Source organism: Oryza glaberrima, chromosome 1, assembly GCF_000147395.1.
Source record: "Oryza glaberrima chromosome 1, OglaRS2, whole genome shotgun sequence".
NCBI lineage: Eukaryota > Viridiplantae > Streptophyta > Magnoliopsida > Poales > Poaceae > Oryza > Oryza glaberrima.
This window is the reverse complement of record NC_068326.1, coordinates 26,025,688-26,047,628: the sequence shown is the minus strand read 5'-3', so window position 1 is coordinate 26,047,628 and position 21,941 is coordinate 26,025,688. Positions and strand designations below refer to the sequence as shown.

Below are 21,941 nucleotides of genomic sequence, written 5' to 3'. Positions count from 1 at the left end.
AGGGAGAACAATTGCCAAGCCCCCCATCCCAGGTATGGTTTTGAGTTTGGTGCATATCCTGTAACAGGGGCACCAAAAAAAAATTGCAGCCAACTATCTCAAAATATAATCGGTTTCAGTATTGATTGTGAAAATGTTGACATTGATATTGATATATATATACAAGGTGTCCTACAGATCATGCAATTTGAAAACGGGCATAATGGGTGCATTTTTGTACTTTGAAAATCTGTTCGAATATCTGTAGTATTAGACATTTTAGGGGGGGAGGGGGGGATTCATTATTACTAGAGTTGAGAAAAAACGAGAACAATTATCAAAGTTAAACTCAATAAGTTTTCATAGAAAATAAACAAGTTTGCAACTAAAATTTGCATGGATATCAAGTATTTGATGCAAAAATGATATTGCTTTGTTTTCTTTTTTTAACTAGCAAAATGCCTGTGAGTTGCAACGGAGAGAACTACTAAAGACAATGCTCGCAAGTTACAACGGAAAAAGCTAATATAGATTCGTCATGATTTTTAACCTGTCTAAGTGATTGTTGATTCTGATGCAACCTTTTCACCTTCTCACTTTCTTTCGCAGTCAGATACATAAATCCTTTTTTTCCCCCTTGGAAGGCCTGGTCAGATACATTCTATTATTAGTTCACAGGAACAAATTCAACTTAATTAGAAAGTATAATAAGATTTTGAATCGAAAAGTCTAACCATAATAGGCTCCTTGAAATGCTATGAAACCCCCTTGTCTATGTACGAGATTTTTGATGTACAGCACAATGACATGATAGGTGGGGAATCGTGATTGAAACAAGACGGAATATCAGAATATGAAAAATTTAGCAAAACATACCTAGTTTTTCTTAAGGACTTACTTGGATGTTAACAAATCATAGGAGCTTATCGTGTGGTTCGACTTGTGGAGGCTTAATGTGCTGAACCTTCTCAAGGCAGGCTAACAAGTCCGCACCTTTTCGTAGGATCATGAGCAGAATAGTTCGGAGCAGCACAGTTCCTCCTGTCTCTGAATAGATTGAAATAGGAGGTTGATTATAGCATACTTGAGGAATCACTCCTCAGCTTGAAGAGGGATGTCTCAATCCATCATCGGCTTTTCTCCCCCACACAGAACTGTCGTCCCTGACCCTGACCACATATTTCTTTGATTCGCCCACACTGAAATGAAGAACATTAGATGAATGCGAAGGGGAAGCAATGGCAATTAAACATGCATACCATTTCGAACCGCTATATGATTATAAGTGAAGGTCGTCCCGTGCTATCATTCCCGGGCTCCCGGCTGCCATCTCCACGCTCGACCAATCAATCACAAATATGTGAATGTGAGATCGGTAGTAGGTTCCCCTTCCATAAGAGAAATCAGGCGGAGGATGGGTAGTAGTATAGTAGGATGAGGCTACTCACTTTCTGATTAATTTTAGACGGAATCGGCTGGGTCAGAGAAACTCGCCGCAGGTGACGCGGGTTGCATCCTCCCCGGGCAGTTGCGGTGAGGGAATGGAATTGAACCGTCATAGCGGGATGGAGCCCGTTGCCGGCAGCTTCCAGCGGCGAGCGTGGAAACCCGATTCTCCCAGGCGGCAGCGGCAGCGGCGTGGCTCGTGACGGGCGGTGGCGCGTGGATTAACCTGTCTCCCGCTATGTCAGGCGATGCAGCCATGCAGCCATGCAGGCGATCGAATCGCCAGCCATGGAGCAAATCGTAATAGAACAGGATTGGTGCGAGTGGGACCACACACGATCTATGCGGACTCGTTCACTTCTGTTTGACGGACGGCGCGATGCGATGCGAGACGAGACGAAGTCGGTCGCATGAAACTGAAATAAAATCGGATGAAAAACCAGCACGACGATGGATGAAGTGCGCGATGAGTATAGAATCACATTCAATTTTTATAAAAGAGCTAAAGATTTTACCACAATACAAAGTTTAGAAACTACATGTGAGTCAACTCTTTTCAGATTATGTACCGGATTAATGAAATGGAATATTTGCTTCACACTTCCAAAAAATACATTTTCTAAAAATTAATTCTATCAGGCCACTTGTTCAATCTATTTGTTTGTTTGTAAAATATTTAATTTATCCGTGTAATCAAGTAGATAATTTGCCGCAACAATCTGCTCAATAATCTGTTTCAAACTAAAAGTAATAAGGTTCTAGTAGAAGAACACATAACAAAAAGGGAAAAGTACGAATTACCCCCCCAACTATCGCGGTCGACCGAATTACCCCCTGAACCACGAAACCAGACATTCTTCACCCCCAACTATGCAAACCGGACAAATTACCTCCTCGACCCAATCCGCAGTGGTTTTGGTCTACGTGGCGTACGCGTGGCAGTCTAGTCAGCATTCTATTCTATTTATATAAAAAAAATATGGGACCCACATGCCATACTCTTACACTCTTTCTCTCTCACTCACTCTCTGTCTCACTCTTCCTCTTTCTCTCTCACGGGTCGGCGGTGGCGGGGGATGAGGAGTGGAGGATGGCGACGGAGGAGTGGAGGACGACGACGAAGGGGGATGATGACAATGCGTTGACGGCCATGGAGGTGAACGCGACCGACGGCGTTCTACTTCTGTGGCAGCGTCGGCTGCTGATTTTGCTCCGTGCGCGCAGGTGTGGTCGCCGTGGTACACGACATCGCCGTCCTACCCCTGCCGCCGACGCCCCCATGTGTGCCCATTTCCACCTCCAGTTGCCTCAAGATGCCTTGCATCTGCACCAGCTCCGCCACCAGCACGCATCTCTCGGCACCGTCCACACCCGCCCACAACCTACCCCCGCCTCCGTCCGTCCGTCCCGTGCTGCCGCGGCCTCCTCGTCCCCCGCCGCCCCCGCCTTCGTTCGTCCATCCCGCGCTGCCGCCGCCTCCTCGTCATGGCCTCTGTCCATCCGTCCCGTGCCATTGCGGCCTCCTCGTCCCCCGTCGGCGCCGCCGCCGCCTCCTCGTCGTCCCCCGCCGCCGCCGACCCATGACCGTGAGAGAGAGAGAGAGAGAGAGAGAGGAAGAGTGAGACAGAGAGCGAGAGAGAGAAGAGAGAGAGGAAGAATGAGAGAGTATGACATGTGGGTCCCACATTTTTTTTATAAATATAATGCTGACTGGGCTGCCACGCGTACGCCACGTAGACCAAAACCACCGCAAATTGGGTCGAGGGGGGTAATTCGTCCGGTTTGCATAGTTGGGGGGTGAAGAATGTCCGGTTTTGTAGTTCAGGGAGGTAATTCGGTCGACCGCGATAGTTCGGGGGAGTAATTCGTACTTTTTCCAAAAACAAATGTTACAGTATGAAGCAAAGGCTCTAGTACAATGTAGTGATGTACTACCCTATATATAGGAACAATTTTATATAAACTTATATCCATCAAAATACTTCATAACATACTAAGATAGTGGCAATTGTCGGTCATAGATTTAACAGAGTCAATCCCATTGACAAAACATCTAAAAATTAATATGAGATTAAGGTTATCACACAACTACACAAAATAGGCAGAGTTTTTAGTATCAACATAATAAAATCCAAATGCAAAGGACTAGCAATTTATTAAGACTCCAATCATCCAATAGTCACTAAATTATCTAAGATTTCTCCAAACCATTGCACACTAATATTAATAAAGAATAGTTCAGACTCAATGATGTTCCATTTAAATCTATGGAAACTTAACTTGACACCTAAAACTTTGAATTTTATGAAAAATAAATTTCCGGTGGCATGAAAAAAAATAAGGATTTTGTTCTTTCAAATTGTGTTCATCAAATGCTCGTAAAACCATGTACGATTATTATCCCTAAGAGTGAGGTATTGGAGGGAATCTATTTCACATCTATTGTACTGTGGAATTATTCTCCCTTAATACCCTCCAAACTGAATAAGGCCAAAGAGATATTGGAGGAGATTTATTTCATAACAATTCTGGTGTGGAATCATTCCTCCTCAATCCCCTCCAAACCGAACAAGGTCTGGTATAGTTAGGAATCATGAAGGGTAATTTGTAACATAAAAAAAATACACCACTTGGAAGATGGTCCATAGAGTGAACCGTATAGAAGATTGAACTCAAAAAGGTTAATACCTAGCTAAAATCGTGGGTGATATACAGACCTCATTGGGAAGCAAGTACTTCAAGATATTACATTCCAGGCAAAGTTTTATGGGTACAGTATAATGGAACCTGCATGTACGGATGAAATAAATAGGCAACATCACAATTAAACAGAAGTGTTAGAAAAAAAGTGTACGGAACACATATTGGTAACAAATGTGAATGGTTGTATGAAAAGTGCACGTCCTACAAAAGAACATAACCAGTCCTTTTTCCTGCAAAAACTAATTATCAAATTGATAAATGGATGAATCTTAACAATCAGAGCTAAAACAAAGGAAAATTAATCTCTTTCCTAGCCATCTATTCATCTGTTACATTCACCCCTTAAAAGTACCGGATAATCAAGCAAACAAAAACAAAATAACATAATATCCAACATATCTAGACACACGGATGCACACGCATGCATGGATCAATCAGATAATGAACGGCCCCTGTGGGTCGAGCTGCCGGCACATCTCAATGTAAGCATAGTACAACACGCGGGTCTTGGCGCCAGTGCAGTGATTCTTGGTATTCTTGCAGAAGAACTTGAGGCCTTCTAGTGTGCAACAGCCCAGCATCTGGCCAAGGAAGAGGAACAACCAGTTGATCTCACGCTTCTCGTTTGGGATCTGTGGCCACATGCAGGCCTTCTTGCCGCACGAGCCGCAGTCTGGCAGCCGCGGGCACATCCAGTGCTCCGGGGCACGGTCATCCATGATGTGGATGTTGGCCGCAACATAGTCGCGCACCTCCCGGAACTTTGCGTCCAGATCGTACGCGATGGGCACCTCCGCACTGCAACGATTGCAGGTGGCTTTGCCCTCCACAGACGTGATGCCCTTCAGCAACATGCTCTCTAGGGTGCAATGCAACACTGGCAGATCAGCCGATGTCACCCATGGAAATGACGTCGCCATGACTAGCACTTCATTGTCCCCATTCGCCTCCTCACCGCGGCCTCGTGGGGACTGGCCTTCATCGGGGTTGTTGAGGCGGCGACGATTCGAAGGTGGAGCAAGCAGCGAGGAACGAGGACTATTACGGTAGTGGCGAGTCGAACCCGGAGCAGAGAGCGAGGAAAGAGAAGATTGTGGCACCTGCGGTGACGAGGGAGGGAGCGCGGGGACGAGGTCGAAGTGAGGCTGCATCAAGAAGACCACCGGCTGTGTTGGCGAGGGAAGCAGCATGGGGACAACCACAGGAGTTGGTGAGGAAAGCAACGTGGGGGCCGCAACCAGGAATGATGAGGGAGGCGGCGTAGGGGTCACCACCAGGGACGGTGAGGGAGGCGGCGTGGGGGCGCTAGAGTAGATGGATCCGAGGGTGAGGGTGAGGGGATCTTCGCCGCCGCCGCCGCCACCATGGCGTCCCTTCCCATCCATTCCCCTCCTATAGTAGCTACTAACCTATTTTGTTTGCTGCATTTAAAGCCTGAAGAGCTAGGGTTTTAAGGACAGGTTAGAGCCGAGGCAGGCAGATCGAAAGGTTGGCCGCGTCCACATGAACACAAATCTAAGATATCAAACCACAGAAATAGCAGGTGTTTGCTTGCGTCCACACGGGGTCACACCTCGTCTCCCGAAGAAGATTCTAACAAACCGTGACAAAATAGTATAGACGGCATTTTGACCATATCTCTCGTATGCATTTAAATTAATCTCTATTACTGAAACGGTACATGTTCAATTGGTCTCACGAATACGAAGGAAAACAATCCAATTCGAGTGAAGTCTTGCTACATATTTCGCTGAAGATGGTATGAATGGAACTGGTGAGACCTTGTAACAACTAACGAACACAAAACATATTTGGCACAAAGGTTTTATTTGGTTTGCTACCATCCAATGGATTACTTTCAATTCATATAAACCAACATATTTGGCAATGCCTTTCTTTTTTCCACAAACCAAATGGACTACTTTAAATGTTGCCGAATTTTCGGTGTAATTCATTTAGGTCATGAACTGAACAAGTCCTAATAACCGCATTTAAATGTTGTCAAATTTTTGGCATGGTTCATTTGAAATGTCAATTTCCCTTTGTTGAAACAGCCAATTCAACAACAAGTTATGATGCGCTATAAATACATTCCACATAACCGAACTCAACGGGACGGACGCGTTCAAACTTACAAGGGGCGGGAGGACTACAATGTAAACAAAAGTTTTCTGAGGGATCTTGTTAGCAGTTTACCTTAATTCAATGTTTTGTGTTCTATTGGATAGCTTTAGCAGTTTATTTTGCCGATTCACAAAATAAACTACCCATTTCGAGCAGATTAGAGCGGCTCAATTAAATGAATGGTCTTTACACAGTGAAGTTTTACGAGCATATATAATGTGGAATGCAATCATGAAATAAATAGGCCACATCAAAACTACAAAACAAAAGTGTACGGAACATATATTGGTAATAAATGTAACACACGATAAGTGTATAAAAAGTGCATGTCCCATAAAAGAACATAACCAGTCCTTTAATTTTCCAACAAAATGTAATTCATCAAGACCAATAAAATCTTTTTAACTATTGATACTAAAATGAAGGAAGGATAATCTCATATTGTGTCATCCGTTAAGTTCACCCGTCAAAATTAAATTATGCATGGATGCATTGATTGATCAGACATTGAATAGCCCCTGTGGGTCGAGCTGCCGACACATCTCAATGTAAGCATAGTACAACACGTGGTTCTTAGTGCCAGTGACACAGTGAGGTGATTCCTGGTATTCATACATAAGAACTTGAGCTAGTACAGAGAGCGGGGAAGGAGGTTGTGGCACCTGTGATAATGAGGAAGAGAGAGCGGGGATGATGATGAAGTGAGGCTGCGTGGAGGAGACCACTAGCTGCGTCGGCAAATGAGACAATGTGGGGATGACCACCGGCGTCGGCGAGGGAAGCAGCGCGGGGTCCACGAATAGGGACAGTGAGAGAGGTGGCGTGGGGACGCTGGAGTAGATGGATCCGAGGGAGAGGGGATCATCGACGTTGTTGCCTCCATGGCATCCCTTCTCTTGTTGTGCCGCTTGCTGCCTTAACCCCTGAAGAGCTAGGTTTTAAGGACATGTTAGAGGCAAGATAGGCAGATCGGATGGTTGGCCGCGTCGACATGAACACAAATCAAGATATCATGCCACAGAAGTAGCAGGGGTGTGTTTGCGTCCACCTATGGTCACGCCTTGTCTCGTGGAGAAAACTATAACAAACCGTGGCAAAATAGTAGTATAGACGTCATTCTGACCATATATGTTGCCTGCATTTAATTAAATCAATCTCTATTACCAAAATGACGCATCTTCAATTGATCTCACGGGATACGAGGGAAAAAAATCCAATTCTAGTGTAATCTCGCTGCATATTTCGCTTAAGACGGTATGCATGGAGCTAGCGAGGCCTTGGTTTTCCACATGTCAGTCACGCTCTGTTTGGTTTGTAACAACTAAAAACAGTAAACTTATCAAATTATTGATAAAGGTGGGCAAAGGTTTTATTTGCTTTGCTACCAAAAAAGCATTCTAGTGGATTATTTTCATTTCATCTAAACCAAAATATTTGTCAATGCCCTTCTTTCTTCTACACACCAAATGGACTACTTTGAATGCTGCCAAATTTTTGGAATGATTCATTTGGGTCATGACCAAACAAGCCCCAAAAGCCGCATTTAAATGTTGCCCAATTTTCAACACGGTTCATTTGGAATGTTGGTCTTTTTGTTGTAACAACTAATTTGCTATCAACCGTTAGTTATAATGTGTTATAAATACATTCCACATACCTGAACTCAAAAGCACGGACACGTTCAAATTTTGAGAGGCTGGAGGACTACAATGTAAAGTAAAATTTCCTGAGGGGTCTTGTTAGCAGTTTACTTTGATCCAATGTTCGGTGTTCATTGAACTACTATATTGGATGGTTTTAGAAGTGACAAAACCCAATGAAAACCAAATCCTTTGATGTAGAACATCAGGCATATGTCCAGCGCTAGATAATCATCCTTTGCATTTCCAACAATAGCATTAGTCTAACTTTGTTTTTTCGTCTTTGGCCCAAAAGCAACTGCCTGCTTGGTTCATCCCATTTGCAGTCGTCCACATCATTGGGGATCTACGGTTGTTAGGGTATGTGGCACGCTAGTGGCTTCATGTCACTCTCCCTGAACGGCTATCGTTGAAGTTGTCGCTCGACCTGCTCAAGCTCCTCTCTCGCTGGTGAAACGCATTCGCCGTTGATATTCCCCATGCACAGGGATACGTGGTGCAGCTGACAGCGATGGCAGGGGTGACATCTCAATGCTTGTTGTTGGTCCTATCATCGATGTTGGCTTCAAATTGGGCAACCCAGCCACACTCTTCATCTTCATCTCTGCTGCTACTGCAGGTCAACAACATATCGATGTCTTGCTATCTCAGAATAGCTACATGGATCTCATCGAAATATTGCCCTGCTCTTTCTTTTTCTGCATAAAGAGCCATCATTCGATGCCTTGCGTCTGCTTCTTTCTCGATAGTCGTAACGCTTTACTGAACCTAGGCAACAAGGAGCCAGGTTGTCCAAACCTTGCAAAGGACTATGACGCACCGGACAATTCCTGCTTCATCTATGCTCGCTTCCCTACTTCTTCGCAGGCGAAAGGACAAGGATTGCTTCCACGCAGCACTTGACACGCTCAAGGCATTTTTGCTGGCAGCACCACCATTTGACAAGGCTAACAGCTGAGGCCGACGAACACCAGCAAGAGCGACAGGAAGCCTGAAACGGTATCACATACCCCGACGCATGGTGGCTCTAGTGGTCAAAGCTCCTAGATGTTGTGGACATCTACGAATGAGATGAATCGAACAATCTATGTCTTCTGGGCCTAAGATAAAGACGGTGTGTCCCTCTGGCGTAGAAGGATTTGGTTCCTTCCCAACGATAGACTAGATTTCTTCTATTTTTTGCTAATTTAGATATATCCATGCCATATCGATCTTTTGAATAGTTATTAAAAACATACCGGTGATTGAACTGGTGCGTCCGACGGTTCACTAGTCGGACCAGCAGTCCATCGATCAGGACAAGGGTGCATACTAAGTTTTTATGTAGAAGATTTCATAAAATTGTGATGGTTGTAGGTTTGATGTTGATTTGTGCACGAAGAGGGTTACATGTTGTAGCAAAACATGCTTGGCTCACATTTCACGTTTGACCAAACAATTTTTGAGAATTTAGATCATCAGGACAATACTTATATTGGCTCCTCGTATATAGGGGTGGGCGTTCGGTCGGACCGACAAATTCGGTCTCGGTCTTCGGTTTTTCGGTTAGTTTGGTCTTTGGAAACTCAGACCAACAAATTCGTTCTCGGCCTCGGTCAGACCGAATTTTTTCACAGCCGTTGGAGAGTAGAGACGGAGGCGACACCAAGGCAGAGGCGGCGCGATGATCGATGGGTGCCCGCGACAACAGCGCGATGGAGGCGGAGGCACTGCCGGTGCTGGAGGCGGAGGATGGAGGCAGAGGTGGTGCCGGCACTAGAGGCGGAGGCGGCGCACAGGGCGGCGGCGACCTACGGAAGGCGAAGGAGCGGCTGCGGGAGGCCATCCGGGAGCTTCACCATCGCGATCGGCATCACCAGCACGGGGGAGGAGGGGATAGGGATGGGAAGGGCCCGGTGGATGGAGAGGAGGATGATGGTGGTAGTGGGTTGGATAAGGTCGTGGGGTGGATAAGGTTTTGCTTTTGCTGAGGAGGTATTGGGCCTAATGGGCCAGTGCTATATTTCGGTTTTTTTTCAATTCGATTAACCGAGCCCCAAAACCGAATTGACCAAACTAAATTCGGTTAGTAGAAAGTGCTGACCGAATTTTTCGGTCTCAGTCATTTCGGTTCGGATTTTTTCTGCCCACCCCTACTCATATACATGTTCATAGCTTAAGTGATGCAAATCTAGTCTTACTATCTTGGTTTGTTAGCTTTGGTGCTAGTTGCTACCGTCGTGGACTCATAGCAGTAGTGTTTGTACCACTTCCAATTTATTTCTACCATTTTAGAGCGTTAATCTAGGGAAGAGCACGGAGGGTTAGACCAAAAGTGTTTTTACCACTTTCAATTTGTTTCGAGTTTTTTTAGAGCGCCAATCTAATCAAGAGTACAAGCGTTCGCAAAAAATCTAATAAAGAGTACAAAGGTGTAGACTGAAAGTGTTTGTACCACTTTCAGTTCATTCGTTTGTATTTTAAGCGTACCCCTCCATTCAGCCCATGAAATTGCCAGGACCAAACAAGGCAACAACTCCATCAAGCCCGAGGTCCGTACGCAGCCCGGTAGGCCCAGCACGCACGCACGCGCGCGCTAGCTAGACAACAACAAGGCGAGGCGCCACGCCACCAAGGCCCAAAGCGCGGCCTCGGCAAAAGAACGGTTGAGCTGACCGGATCAATACAACTCGTCATCGCGTGGCGTCGCAGCGTCGCCTCTCGTCGGGGAGCACAAACCCGGCCACGCGCCACGGCGCCAGCGAGGGGAGGAAAGGAAGAGGCCGCGTCGCACCGGGGCACGCACGGGCGGCGGTGGCCGGTGGCAGCTGCACTGCACGGGCTCTCGAGCCGTGCGCATATGCCCCGCCCCCGCGGGCGCGCGCGCGGCTGCCTTGCGATCCCATCCACGGATCGGATGGCTGTCTGTCTGGCAGGGCAGCGGCACGCGCGGACCGGTCTGGGAGGGCGCCGCCACGCAGACGCGGACAAAACGAGGCCTCCCTCCTCCTCCACCGCCGGCTTTTGCAGATGCGAGGACGTTGGCAAGTTTGTAGTGGAGGTGGAGGAGTACCCATTTTTTTTGTGCTACCGGCCGCTCTGCATCACTGCGTGGCGTCGACCTCTCGTCTTCCAGCGAATGTTCGGTCTCTATCCAGGTTTAAAAAAAAAAAAAGCACTCCTATTGGTAGATTGATAGTTGCATTTTCTCACCGGCAGTAAACCACCACTTATTATTAGTGACAGATCAAGGGTAGAGATACTGGTGTAAGTGCCACGAGAAACACCTGAGGAAGGCCGGGATGCTGCCAAATGTTGTTTCGACACATTAAAATATCCCATCTCTTTCTCACGAAAGAATGAATAGACAAATGCGTGTCAATCTATATCAAAGCATGTGTAGCGTTTTGGACGCTCTCAAAATGTCGATCTTTACGTAAAAGGAGCAGGACAACGTACAATTATGCCCCATCATTTCGGCAAGGAGACTATGAATCATGAACTCGTTTTCATTGCACATACCCCTCCTCAACCATCTTTAATCATTGTATTTTTTTTCACCCTATATATTTTCTTTTCTCAGGATGCCGAATGCTATGCTTGCCTGGTTGCATTGTCCTTCGTAGATCATGTACAGCAGTACAGGCCCATACCGTAAAAAAGTAGGCAGGCAGGCACTGTTCACTATTCAGGTGTAGAGAGCATTTTCATATGCATGTCTCACTTCTGAGTTTGACTGGGCTTTTCGGCGTTGCTTTGCTTCCAACCTGTAAAGCCTCATTACCATTTAGTAAAAAAAATGAAGTTTGAACTGCTCGTGAGAGGTAGATGCTGTAGCAGTATCCGTTGCCACTTGCCAGTGTGTCATGTTTCTTCTACTAGTAATGCCAGAGAGAAATTTCGTCAGCCTCATCCTAACATGATTAATCAATGTAAAGGTATTCTACTAGCAGCGTCATCATCTGAATATCTGTCCGCACAATGATATGTCTTTTTTAAAAAGAAAAGAATGTACGCTGATGAAATCATCAGAAGTTAGAGTAGGCATGCTACAAAACACCAAACTGAAAATATGAAAATGCATATAGCATCACACCATAAGATATTAAGATAGAGTACAGAAATGTTGCTTTCCTCCAATCGCTTGCAGGATGAGATTCCCACGGGAGATATATATCAATATATGCATGGCTAATTGGCTGCAGCGAAATGATCGAGCCCGTTTTAATGGATGCGCCGTCTCGCAACGTCCAACGTCTCGTGTTCTTTCGGTTGGTCATCCATCGAAAGGGAGAGATGCGAGATGGAAAGCTCAACCCGAGCTACCAATCTCTCTGTCTGCTGCTAATAATCCTCAGCTCCTCCTTATCCAAGGAGCTAGCTTTGGATGAGCCTGAATGCCTGATGGCTCCGGGTTTGTGCTTTAAATTTCTTTGTATAATTCCATTAAGATAACGGCTGCATATTTTCTACAGTCGGTTTTATATCCATCCTTGTGATCATCTATGATCCATGACCTCTCAACCATCAGTAGTGTTTTGGATTTTTGGATGCACCGAGTAACCTACTGTCCTACCGATGTGTCATGCATGTGTGAGTACTGAAAGCTGCCCTTAAATGGTACTAGTAGTATTTGCTTACATACATCACCCTATTGGACAGATTAGCCAAAAGATATATAGGAGTATATATAGCTGGCCAGTTCTTGTGTAATCGTGTGGTATATTCCTTGTGTTACTAAAAATCTGAAACAGCTTCCCCTGTTATGGGAAACAATACCTTTTTGTCTTTGACAAGTCATATTGAAAGCACGGCCAGAATACGGAAAACATCAGCCTCGACAAAGAAGGGTGAAAGCTCAATTTAGTCCATTTTACAGCGCAGTCTGAAGAAAGAAAGCCGATGCTGCTCAGCGTCACTAGTCACTACTGCCTATAGCTTCCTGCTGGTCACATCCACTGGACACTGCTGCCTTTTTCTTTCTAATCTTCCTCCATGAATTGAACCATACAGCGTGCTACCTTTGTTTAGGCAAAGGACACACAGCAAACCAAAGTATAATTAGCAGTAGGGAGTCAATTACACCACGCATCTGAAGACAAGGAAGTGAAGAATAAAGATGAGGTGAGCTGAAGCCCAAGTGCAGGAATGATACTTAACCCTCCTCCATCCCTGCCCTCCGTCGCTTGCTTGCTTGCTTGAGGTCGCGACCAGTGACCACAGGCCCACAGTGAGTGATAGCTGAGATAGGAGGCATCTCCTCTTTCTTTCTACTGCCTCGTCGCTTCTCTTTGGCTGCCAAAAGCGGCTGCGAACTGTATTCCCATCGTTTAGGTTTTAGATGCGCGCCCACTAGATCAAAAAGCAAAGAATATTTCTCCCATGGAGAAGAGCGCTCCGTTGGACTCAAGCTCGTCGTCAATAGTGGACTTTTGATTGGGCGATGCTGGTACAGCTGAATACTTTAACGTGACGACCTGCTGACTTCTCTCTGCTGCTTAAACCTGCATGGGCAAAACCAAAAAACGACACCCATCCGTAAGACCGTACAAGTAAGTATATCAGTCCCACGGTCCCACTCCAATAAGAGAGGAAATGTAGGGTAAATTACTGTGTACTGTAATCTCTTTAGGTTAGCACTTCATTCTGTAGTAGAATCAACAGCAAACGCTGCCCAATGTCCATCACAGAAAAAAAGAATCCAGAAAGATCGAGTAGAGAATCCACTACTACTATACAGTCCAAAATTTGAAGCCATCCAAAGAGGGTCCATCAGCATTCGGCAGTGGAGAGGGTTTTTCTTTTTTTCCCTTTAGGTTTGATTAAGAAACAAGATCAGTACAAATTCCCCAATCAAGGGGACCTCTGCTTGTCTTTGCATGCATCGGTGCATGAGTAAAAGAGCGAGATGGAAACGAAAAAGGAAGCAGGGTATCTTGTATTCTTGCAAGCTTGTCCCCTTTGACTCGGGGATCTCCTCCCTGCGCACTCTGGCAGGATCCAAGGCAAACGACGCTGTGCGCCTGTGCGGCGTGTGTGCACTCGATTGCTTGTACACACCTATGAACAGTTCACGTACACGCTGTTAGCTAACGTGGATGAGTGATGGAGCGAAATGAATTTGTCAAGGCCTTTTACGTGCTGGTGGATCCCCCAACTGAGTAAGGATCTTTTGAATCAAAGGATTTATATAGGAATTTTATAGGATTTAAATCCTATAGAAAATTTTCCTATTTGGCTCTTTGATTTAAAGGATTGAAGCTTTTCAAATCCTATGAAATTCCTATGGAATGACACATTGCATGTGGTTTTTGGAGGAAATATAGCAAGAGCTTCAACCTCTTGGAAAATTTACTTTGAGTCTATCTCTCTTATCCGATTCCTGCGTTTTTCTCGCGCTCCAATCAAACGACCATTCATATGTTTTTCCTATGTTTTGCAATCCTCTGTTTTACACTTCAATTCCTATCAGAATCCTATGTTTTTTTTATTCCTCTATTTTTTCAACCCTGCGATTCAAAGGGGCCCTAAAGGTATTTCGGTTCAAAGTACCCTGCCAAAACGTTGGAAGGGTTGAAACATGGCAAGTTTTAAGATTACCAATATTTGGTACATTGGTCATATTTGATTGGAAAAAGTACGAATTACACCCCCTCACCCCCACCCTCCGAATTATCGCGGTCCACCGAATTACCCCCCTAAACCCGAAAACCAGACATCGTTTACCTTGAACTTTTACTACCAAACAAATTACCCCTCTCGACCCAATCCAAAGCGGTTTTGTTCTACGTAGCGTATACGTGGCAGTCCAGTCAGCATTTTATTTATAAAAAAAATGGAACTCATCTGTCATACTCCTCTCTCACTCTTCCTCTCTCTCACTTTTCCTCTGTCTCTTCTCTCTCACTCTCTCACTCTTCCTCTCTCTTTCTCGCCGGTCGGCGGCAGGCGGGGGACGCAGAGCGACAGCGGCAGTGACGGCTGGGGACGAGGAGGCGGCGGCGGCTGCGTCCATGACGAGTAGCTGCCCCTCGGCGCAGGGATGGATGGAGACGGGTGTGGGCGGCAGCGCGAGACGCGGCGGCGGCGGGTGGCCACGACGAGCAACTGCCCCCTTAGCGTGGAGACGGACGGAGGCAACGGCAACAGGGCACGCGGAAGCGGTGGCTCGGCAGGGTTAACGGAGGTGGCTGCGGCGAGTGACGCGGGACGACGAGGCGACGGCGACGGGGGACATGGAGGCGGCGACGGCGCGGGACGGACGAATGGAGGCCACGGCGAGGAGGTGGCAGCAGCGCGAGACGAACGGACGGAGCCAGGGGCAGGTAGTGGGTGAGCGTGGATGGCGGACACGGAGGCGTCACGCACGGGGCGGCGGAGACCTACCTGCGCCGGATGGAGTTCCCTGCACCGAGGCGGTGGCTGCTCGTCTTGGTTGTCGCTGCGTTCCGTGCCGCCACCCACACCCGCCTCCATCTGTCCCCGCGCTGAGGGGCCGCTGCTCGTCGTGGCTGCGGCCGTCGCCGTCTCCTCGTCCCCCGCCGCCGCCGCTCCGTATCCTCTGCCTGCCACCAACCGGCGAGAAAGAGAGAGGAAGAGTGAGAGAGAAGAGAGAGAGGAAGAGTGAGAGAGAGGACGAATGAGAGAGGAGTATGACAGGTGGGTCCCATATTTTTTAATAAATAAAATGCTGACTGGACTACCACGCGTACGCCACGTAGGACAAAACCACTCTGGATTGGGTCGAGGAGGGTAATTTGTCCGGTATTGAAAGTTCAGGGTGAATGATGTTTGGTTTTCAGGTTTAGGGGAGTAATTCGGTCGACTGCGATAGTTCGGGGGTAATTCATACTTTTTTCCTATTTGATTTGATACATCAGAAACCAAATTTTTGGTAGAATCAAAGTTTATCTTCTAACCAAAATCATCATATGCAATATTCAAACTACCAAAATATTGATAATGAGTATTTTAACATCAGTCTAAAACGGTCTAAGTTATGAACTTGGTTATGTTTCTCGTGGTGAAACCTGTTTATCTAAATTCAGATTATAAACTTGACATGAGTATTCGTCGATAGCGAGATATTACATGTTCTTTCAGTTATTGTGGTTTAGGACTCCTAATGTGTTTCTTTGATGGCACACCACATACCCCTCCTTGATATGCCAAAACTTGCAGTGGTACTACTACTGCTCAATAACTGCCCACTCCGTATCGGCCTATTGGTGAGCTGATGTTCCTTCTCCTGTGTCACCAACCAAACACGGGAAATCCATGCGTACACATGATCCTCGTTTGTTGTCCCGAGGCATTGGCTATGCTTGCGGAGGCACATGTTATTGGGATCCATAAAAACCAAATGTGAAGTGTATTTGTCTCAGAATGTGAAAATATAGGAGCATTTTCATAGTCTACTGGAGTACTATGAAATATGTTTGATTATACTATAAAAATACATTTTGACATATTTTATGTAATATGAAGATACTCCATATGTAGAAAAATAATTTGATTACGATGAAGATTAAGTGATGGCACACAACTAAGAAAACCATTAACACATGATTAATTGAGTTACTATAAAGCAACTCCTATATAAGTTTCACACGAAATATACTAATTAGTAGTTTGAAAAGCATGCTAACGAAGACAAAAATCTTCATCTTAATCAAGTTAGAAGAGGGCCTAAGTGATCAAAGCTTTTTTCCCCTTTCTGCACCCTATTACTCCCTCTGACTAGTATAACGGATCTGGGTATACTCTATATCCAGATTACATGTCACATTCTAGTATTAGTAGGAGTGTTTCATAAAGAATTTAATTTGATATTTTTTTTGGGGGGGGGGGCCTGGTAAATCAAGACATCTATCTATAGTTATTAGGACCGGACCAGACCGGCGGTTTGACCGGAAAAAACCGGAACCAGTGTTTCATAAAGAATTTAATTTGACATTTTTTTGGGAGGGGGCCTGGTAAATCAAGACATCCATCCATAGTTATTAGGACCGGACCGGACCGACGGTTCGACCGGAAAAAACCGGAACCAGGGCCCTCACCGGTCCGGTACCCTTAACAAATTGGGCATGCAGTCAGACCAGATGAAACCGGTTAATCCGGGTGTTATTTTTATAAACCGGAGATGGGGATTCGACCTCTGGTCGTGGGTTTAAGAGCACCGTGCGCTAGCCAAGCCACCGTTGTACAGCTTGTGCCATTAGTAAGGGTGTGTTTAGTTCCATACCAAAATTGAAAGTTTGACTAAAATTGGAAGTTTGAAGAAAAAAAGTTGGATGTTTGAAGAAAAAAAAGTTAGAAGTTTATATGTGTAGGAAAGTTTTGATGTGATGAAAAAGTTGGGAACTAAACCCGGCCTAAAACATAGTACTTTCTATATTACCAATCAAACCACCGTTCGACCGGGCAAACCCCCTTTGATTCAAAGGAAATTCATAGGAATTTTAGAGGATTTTATTTCTATAGGAATTTTTCCTATAAAGTCTTTTGAATAAAAGAAATGAACCTTATGGAATCCTATGAAATTCCTATGGAATGTCTCTTCCCATACAAGTTTTGGAGGAATTTTAACAAGAGGTAGAACCTTATGGAAGAAATCCTTTGAGTCTTTATATCTCCTCAAATTCCTGTATTTTTCCTGTGGTCTAATCAAACGGTTATTTCTATGTTTTTTCTGTGTTTTGCAATCTTCTGTTTTACACTTTCATTTATGTCAGAATCCTATATTTTTCCTATTTCTCCGTTTTTTCATTCCAGTAATTCAAAGCGACCCTAAACCAATTAACCAAGAGCTTTACCGGTTCATTTACCGTCCGGTCTTTTAACAACTACTACTAGTACGTACGTATCCATCCCTCGATCAAATCCAGTGATGCACCGAACCCGCGACAAGAATTCACTTACCAGTCACCACCTCTCATTTCCTCGTGCTGCTTCCACCCCTCCCTCGTCGCCTTGCCAGTTGCCAGTTTGCCACCCTTCCACTCGCTCGCGCTCTCTCTGTCTCTCTCTCTCTCCCCAACATCTCTAGCCTCCGCTGTCTCGCACAGACTTCTTTCTCTCTACTCTTCTACTAGTACACTACGCAACAAAGCCAAACGCTGAAGCGCACACGCGCGGACGGGAGGCGCGGCGCTCCTCTCCCCTTCTCTCCTCCACGCACCCCCGGCTTCCGCGCTGCCATTACTGCCCCTCCACCTACCTCTCTGCGCGCCTGATGGCCGGCGACCGCCGCGGCGGCGGCGGCGTCGTCTCGGCCGACGGGGAGCGACGGCGGGGGATCCGGCGCCTGCTGCTGCCCCGCGGCGAGGGGTCGTCGTCGTCCTCGCCGCCGCAGCCGCCGCCGCTGCAGGCGGAGGAGGGGAGGCGGAAGGGGTTCGCGTCGGCGGCGCTGCGCGGGCTGGGTTGCACGTCGGCCGCGGCCTCGCAGGCGTACGCGCCCGGGGCCGGGGCGGCCGCGGCGGCGGCCGTGCGGTCGTCGGCGGACTGGCACGGGCGGAGGCGGAGGAGGGGGAAGGAGAAGAGGAAGGAGAGGGGAGGAGGAGGAGGGGGCGGGGGAGGTGGCCACCTCGTGGGTGGAGGGATCGGCGCCGACGTGTGGTGCGCGCCTGGGATACCGTTCGCCGCGGAGGCGTCGTCCGTGGACTGCGTGGTGGCGCGGCACCAGATGGTGGGGAGAGGCCGTGGCGGCGACGCGGAGAGGCCGCACAGAGAGGTTCGTCGCTTGCGTGCGTGGATGGATGGATGCCGTTGATCCTTCGCTTCTACTTGTTGATTTCGCCTCATGTTCGGATCTGTTCGTGCTCTTGGAACCGATTGGTTTTGCTTGTTCTTTGCTTTCCGGTGGGTGGTCGATCGATTCGGAGTTTTCGTCTCTCATTTACTTGTGTTTCTTTGTGCCTTTTCTTCCACTCCTTTTTGTCTGTTGGCGAAAAAAGATTTAAATTCAACATTCAATACTCTGTTCTTTTTTTCCGTTCTTCTGTTGCTGTTTTCCTCCCACAATCAATTCTGGCGGCTTTAAAAAAACCGTAGCATTTGCCACTGTTCTACCACTTGTATAGTCCTGAGTTCCTGACGAACCAATTAAAGCCAGTCTTTAATGTCGTGTTTGGTCAGTCTAATTAAGTTCTTGTTATCTAAACATGTGACATGTATCTCTTCTGGGCGTACTGAATTCCCCTGTACCGATGCGCGCTGTGCGCGAGCGGAATCTTTGCCATGTTTCTCTGAAATTCTCTCTCCCTCCTCACCAAGTTGATGATGATCTCACCCGCTACGCTTTTTTTTTTTTTTTTTTTTTTTTGCCTTTGCGCAGAGACCGTGCCTGTCCAGGAGGGTGACCGTGCAGGAGCAGATATCGTCGTCGTTCATGGACTCGCCGCCGCCGCCGCACCTCGACGTCGCGCCCTTCTTCGGCGCCGACCTCCTCCCCTCCGGCCGCCTCCGCCGGATGCGCGGGTACCGCCACTCCCCCGTCGGCCTCGAGGAAGAGGTAAAAAACGTCACAGGCTCACAGTAGTAGCAGCAGTACTAGTACTGGCACAGTAGCGCACACTGCAACAAACGTTCGTTCGTTTCCTCGTTGCCCCCACACTGCATTTTGCTTGCTTGCACACTTGTCCTGAGCCACCGCATTGCATGCATCGGTAGATACATTTTTCCAACGTACTCCTAAGTCGGAGATGGACACGGCCCGCAACAAGTGCGAATGCTGACAGCGGTTGGTGGTGCGACACGCTGCCTGCCTGCATAAGATTCCCGTGCGTAGGGTAGTTTAGCGCGTGATCTGACATGCGTATTAAGCAGCTGTAACGCGTGATAGATTAATAGTAGTAGTATTAGAAGTGGAGTAGATTGATTGTCTGGTGGTGCGCGAGTGAACCTGGGGGGTGGCCGGCCGGCCGGGTGGGCGTTGGAAGTGGTTGACTTGCATCTTTCGTGCGCTAAACGTGACGTGAGATCGTGGCCTTCTTGGAGGTTAACTAATCGGCAGCCTTACACAGGCGCGCACAATAATTGTATAAGCGGTTGCAGTTGCAAGCCATGGCACCTGCATTATGCGCGCTGGTTAGCGTAGTGGCCGTACACTCGTTTAGGATTAATGCGGCTGAGAAGGGAGGGAACGAGACAGTGGGATGTGGCCACAGCTTCGGAAAGAGACCTCTCAACCATGGTCATACACTTCCATGAATGCTTCTCGTTGTGTGTATACACCGTGCCAACTACAAGTATAAATGCTGGATACTCTTGCTGAGCTGATCAGAAATGTTGCCGGTAATGGTCAATTGTTGTCTCAACGGTGCTAGTATTTCAGGATGCGGGCAAGGAGTGCTGGAGCACACCTGGGAATGCCAAGCAATAGTATGGTTTATTCTATCTACTGTCATGCTGTTCTGTGGTGGATCGTACGGTTGGTAGGAATGGGCATGCTGGTATGGTGCGTGAATGATTGGTTGCCTCCGATGGCAGATCGAGAGTCCTAGCAGTTCACCATTTATGATTAGTGCTCGGCTGTGCTGCTTGACTGAACTATTCTTTTGGTGCTTAAGGGGGACCAACGCTCCTTATCATGTTCCTGTTGCTTCAGTCATAATCAGATCTAGAGTTGTAGTCATTCCTTCTGGTCCTTCTGGATTTCATGTGGGCATGTGATTGGTGATGACTCCTTAATAATAGCTCAACATCAAGATCCACAAGGATTGTCGGTCCCGCACTGCCATTGCCTATCAAGATATATATTAGAGGGGATTTGCTTTAATGTGCTTTGGTGCCTAGTTCAGGGAAGTCCATTTCCTTACCTATAAACATTTTTTCTATCTAGTTTTACTTCTGTGCTATACCTCTGTTTTCTGACTTAGGTTTTCCACTGTCATAAGAATTCATATTTGATTTTGGTGCACATTCCAAACAGTCGTAAAGAAAGCTACTATATATTTATCTGGTGCTTCAATCTAACCTTTCTATGTAATCGTAAAGAATATAAGAGATACTTCAGTGCAGCTGTAGAAGCATATTTAGCTGCACACTTTGTACTCTACTTGGAAGAATAACCAGCCCGATGGTCAGTGATTGAGGGTTAACTTGTGCTAAGCGGTGCAGTTGTTAATCTGTGATCTTCCTGGCAGACATATACATAATTATGCATGTTGCTAGCTCAATAAGCAGCCTTATCAAAGGTAGCGAGTTCAAATACTTAATGAAACTGTTTTTGATATGGCAGATCATGATGTTTCAGACAAGAGTTCTGTTGGGAGGAATGAGCATGTATGATCGGTACCAGGATTGGCGCCTTGATGTTGATAACATGACATACGAGGTTTGTCTCTTTGCCTTGTAGTATCACTTTTCACCACCAACACCACCATCATCATCAATTGCTTCGTTTTACAGGAGTTGCTTGAGCTTGGAGATAAAATAGGTTATGTCAACACTGGATTGCGTGAGGATGAGATAGTTCGCAACCTTAGGAAGGTCAAACACCCAGCCTTTGACTCCTCGTTCCGGTATTCAACAGAAATGGAAAAGAAATGCAGTATTTGTCAAGTATGCCACAACCTCTTCTCTTGAGTTATCTTCTTCCCTTCAGTCATTATACAGGGTATCCAGTGTCTGGCATGTTAACAAACTTCATTCTCATGTCAATGTGTTGCAGGAAGAGTTTGAAGCCAATGAAGAGATGGGGAGGCTGGATTGCGGCCACAGCTACCATGTTTACTGCATTAAGCAATGGCTTTCTCAGAAGAACGTTTGCCCAGTTTGCAAGACTGCCGTTACCAAGACTTGAAGTCCGGACTCCGGGCAACGACGATTGTATACCTGGGTCAAACTTTCAAAACATGTTTGTTTGTGCTCTGTACAGTCAATTACATATGTTATTGTATAAACACATCATCCATTCTTTTGCATTTGCAGATAGAAATGCCATATTGAGGCATCCTTTATCAAATATATGTTACTCTTATCTCAGGTGTCAATATTGGCACAGTCCGGGACAGCAGCTAGTGTCTTGTGCAACCTCATTCGATCCTTCACGTGTTAGTTGCTTTAGCT

At 46.5% G+C, this 21,941-nt stretch overlaps 2 protein-coding genes across 2 annotated transcripts; one reads left to right on the top strand and one right to left on the bottom strand.

The window, feature by feature from the left end:
• Positions 1-4,562: 4,562 nt before the first annotated feature.
• LOC127785053 (uncharacterized) lies at positions 4,563-5,513 on the bottom strand. The gene has a single exon (XM_052312507.1). It carries the CDS (start codon positions 5,511-5,513, stop codon positions 4,563-4,565), a length of 951 nt encoding a protein of 316 aa, XP_052168467.1.
• Positions 5,514-17,816: 12,303 nt separating this feature from the next.
• On the top strand, positions 17,817-21,852 carry LOC127774715 (uncharacterized). The gene is made up of 5 exons (XM_052301001.1): positions 17,817-18,603; positions 19,207-19,383; positions 21,112-21,207; positions 21,282-21,434; positions 21,544-21,852. Exons 1-5 carry the CDS (start codon positions 18,106-18,108, stop codon positions 21,673-21,675), a joined length of 1,056 nt encoding a protein of 351 aa, XP_052156961.1. The 5' UTR covers positions 17,817-18,105; the 3' UTR covers positions 21,676-21,852.
• Positions 21,853-21,941: the final 89 nt, after the last annotated feature.

Excerpts from the sequence above, each read along its gene's own strand:
- LOC127785053 (XM_052312507.1), bottom strand. The coding sequence starts at position 5,513 with ATGGATGGGAAGGGACGCCATGGTGGCGGCGGCGGCGGCGAAGATCCC.
- LOC127774715 (XM_052301001.1), top strand. The coding sequence starts at position 18,106 with ATGGCCGGCGACCGCCGCGGCGGCGGCGGCGTCGTCTCGGCCGACGGG. Across the intron at positions 21,208-21,281 it reads TTGATAACATGACATACGAG|GAGTTGCTTGAGCTTGGAGA; the intron begins GTTTGTCTCTTT and ends TTCGTTTTACAG. Across the intron at positions 21,435-21,543 it reads AGAAATGCAGTATTTGTCAA|GAAGAGTTTGAAGCCAATGA; the intron begins GTATGCCACAAC and ends AATGTGTTGCAG.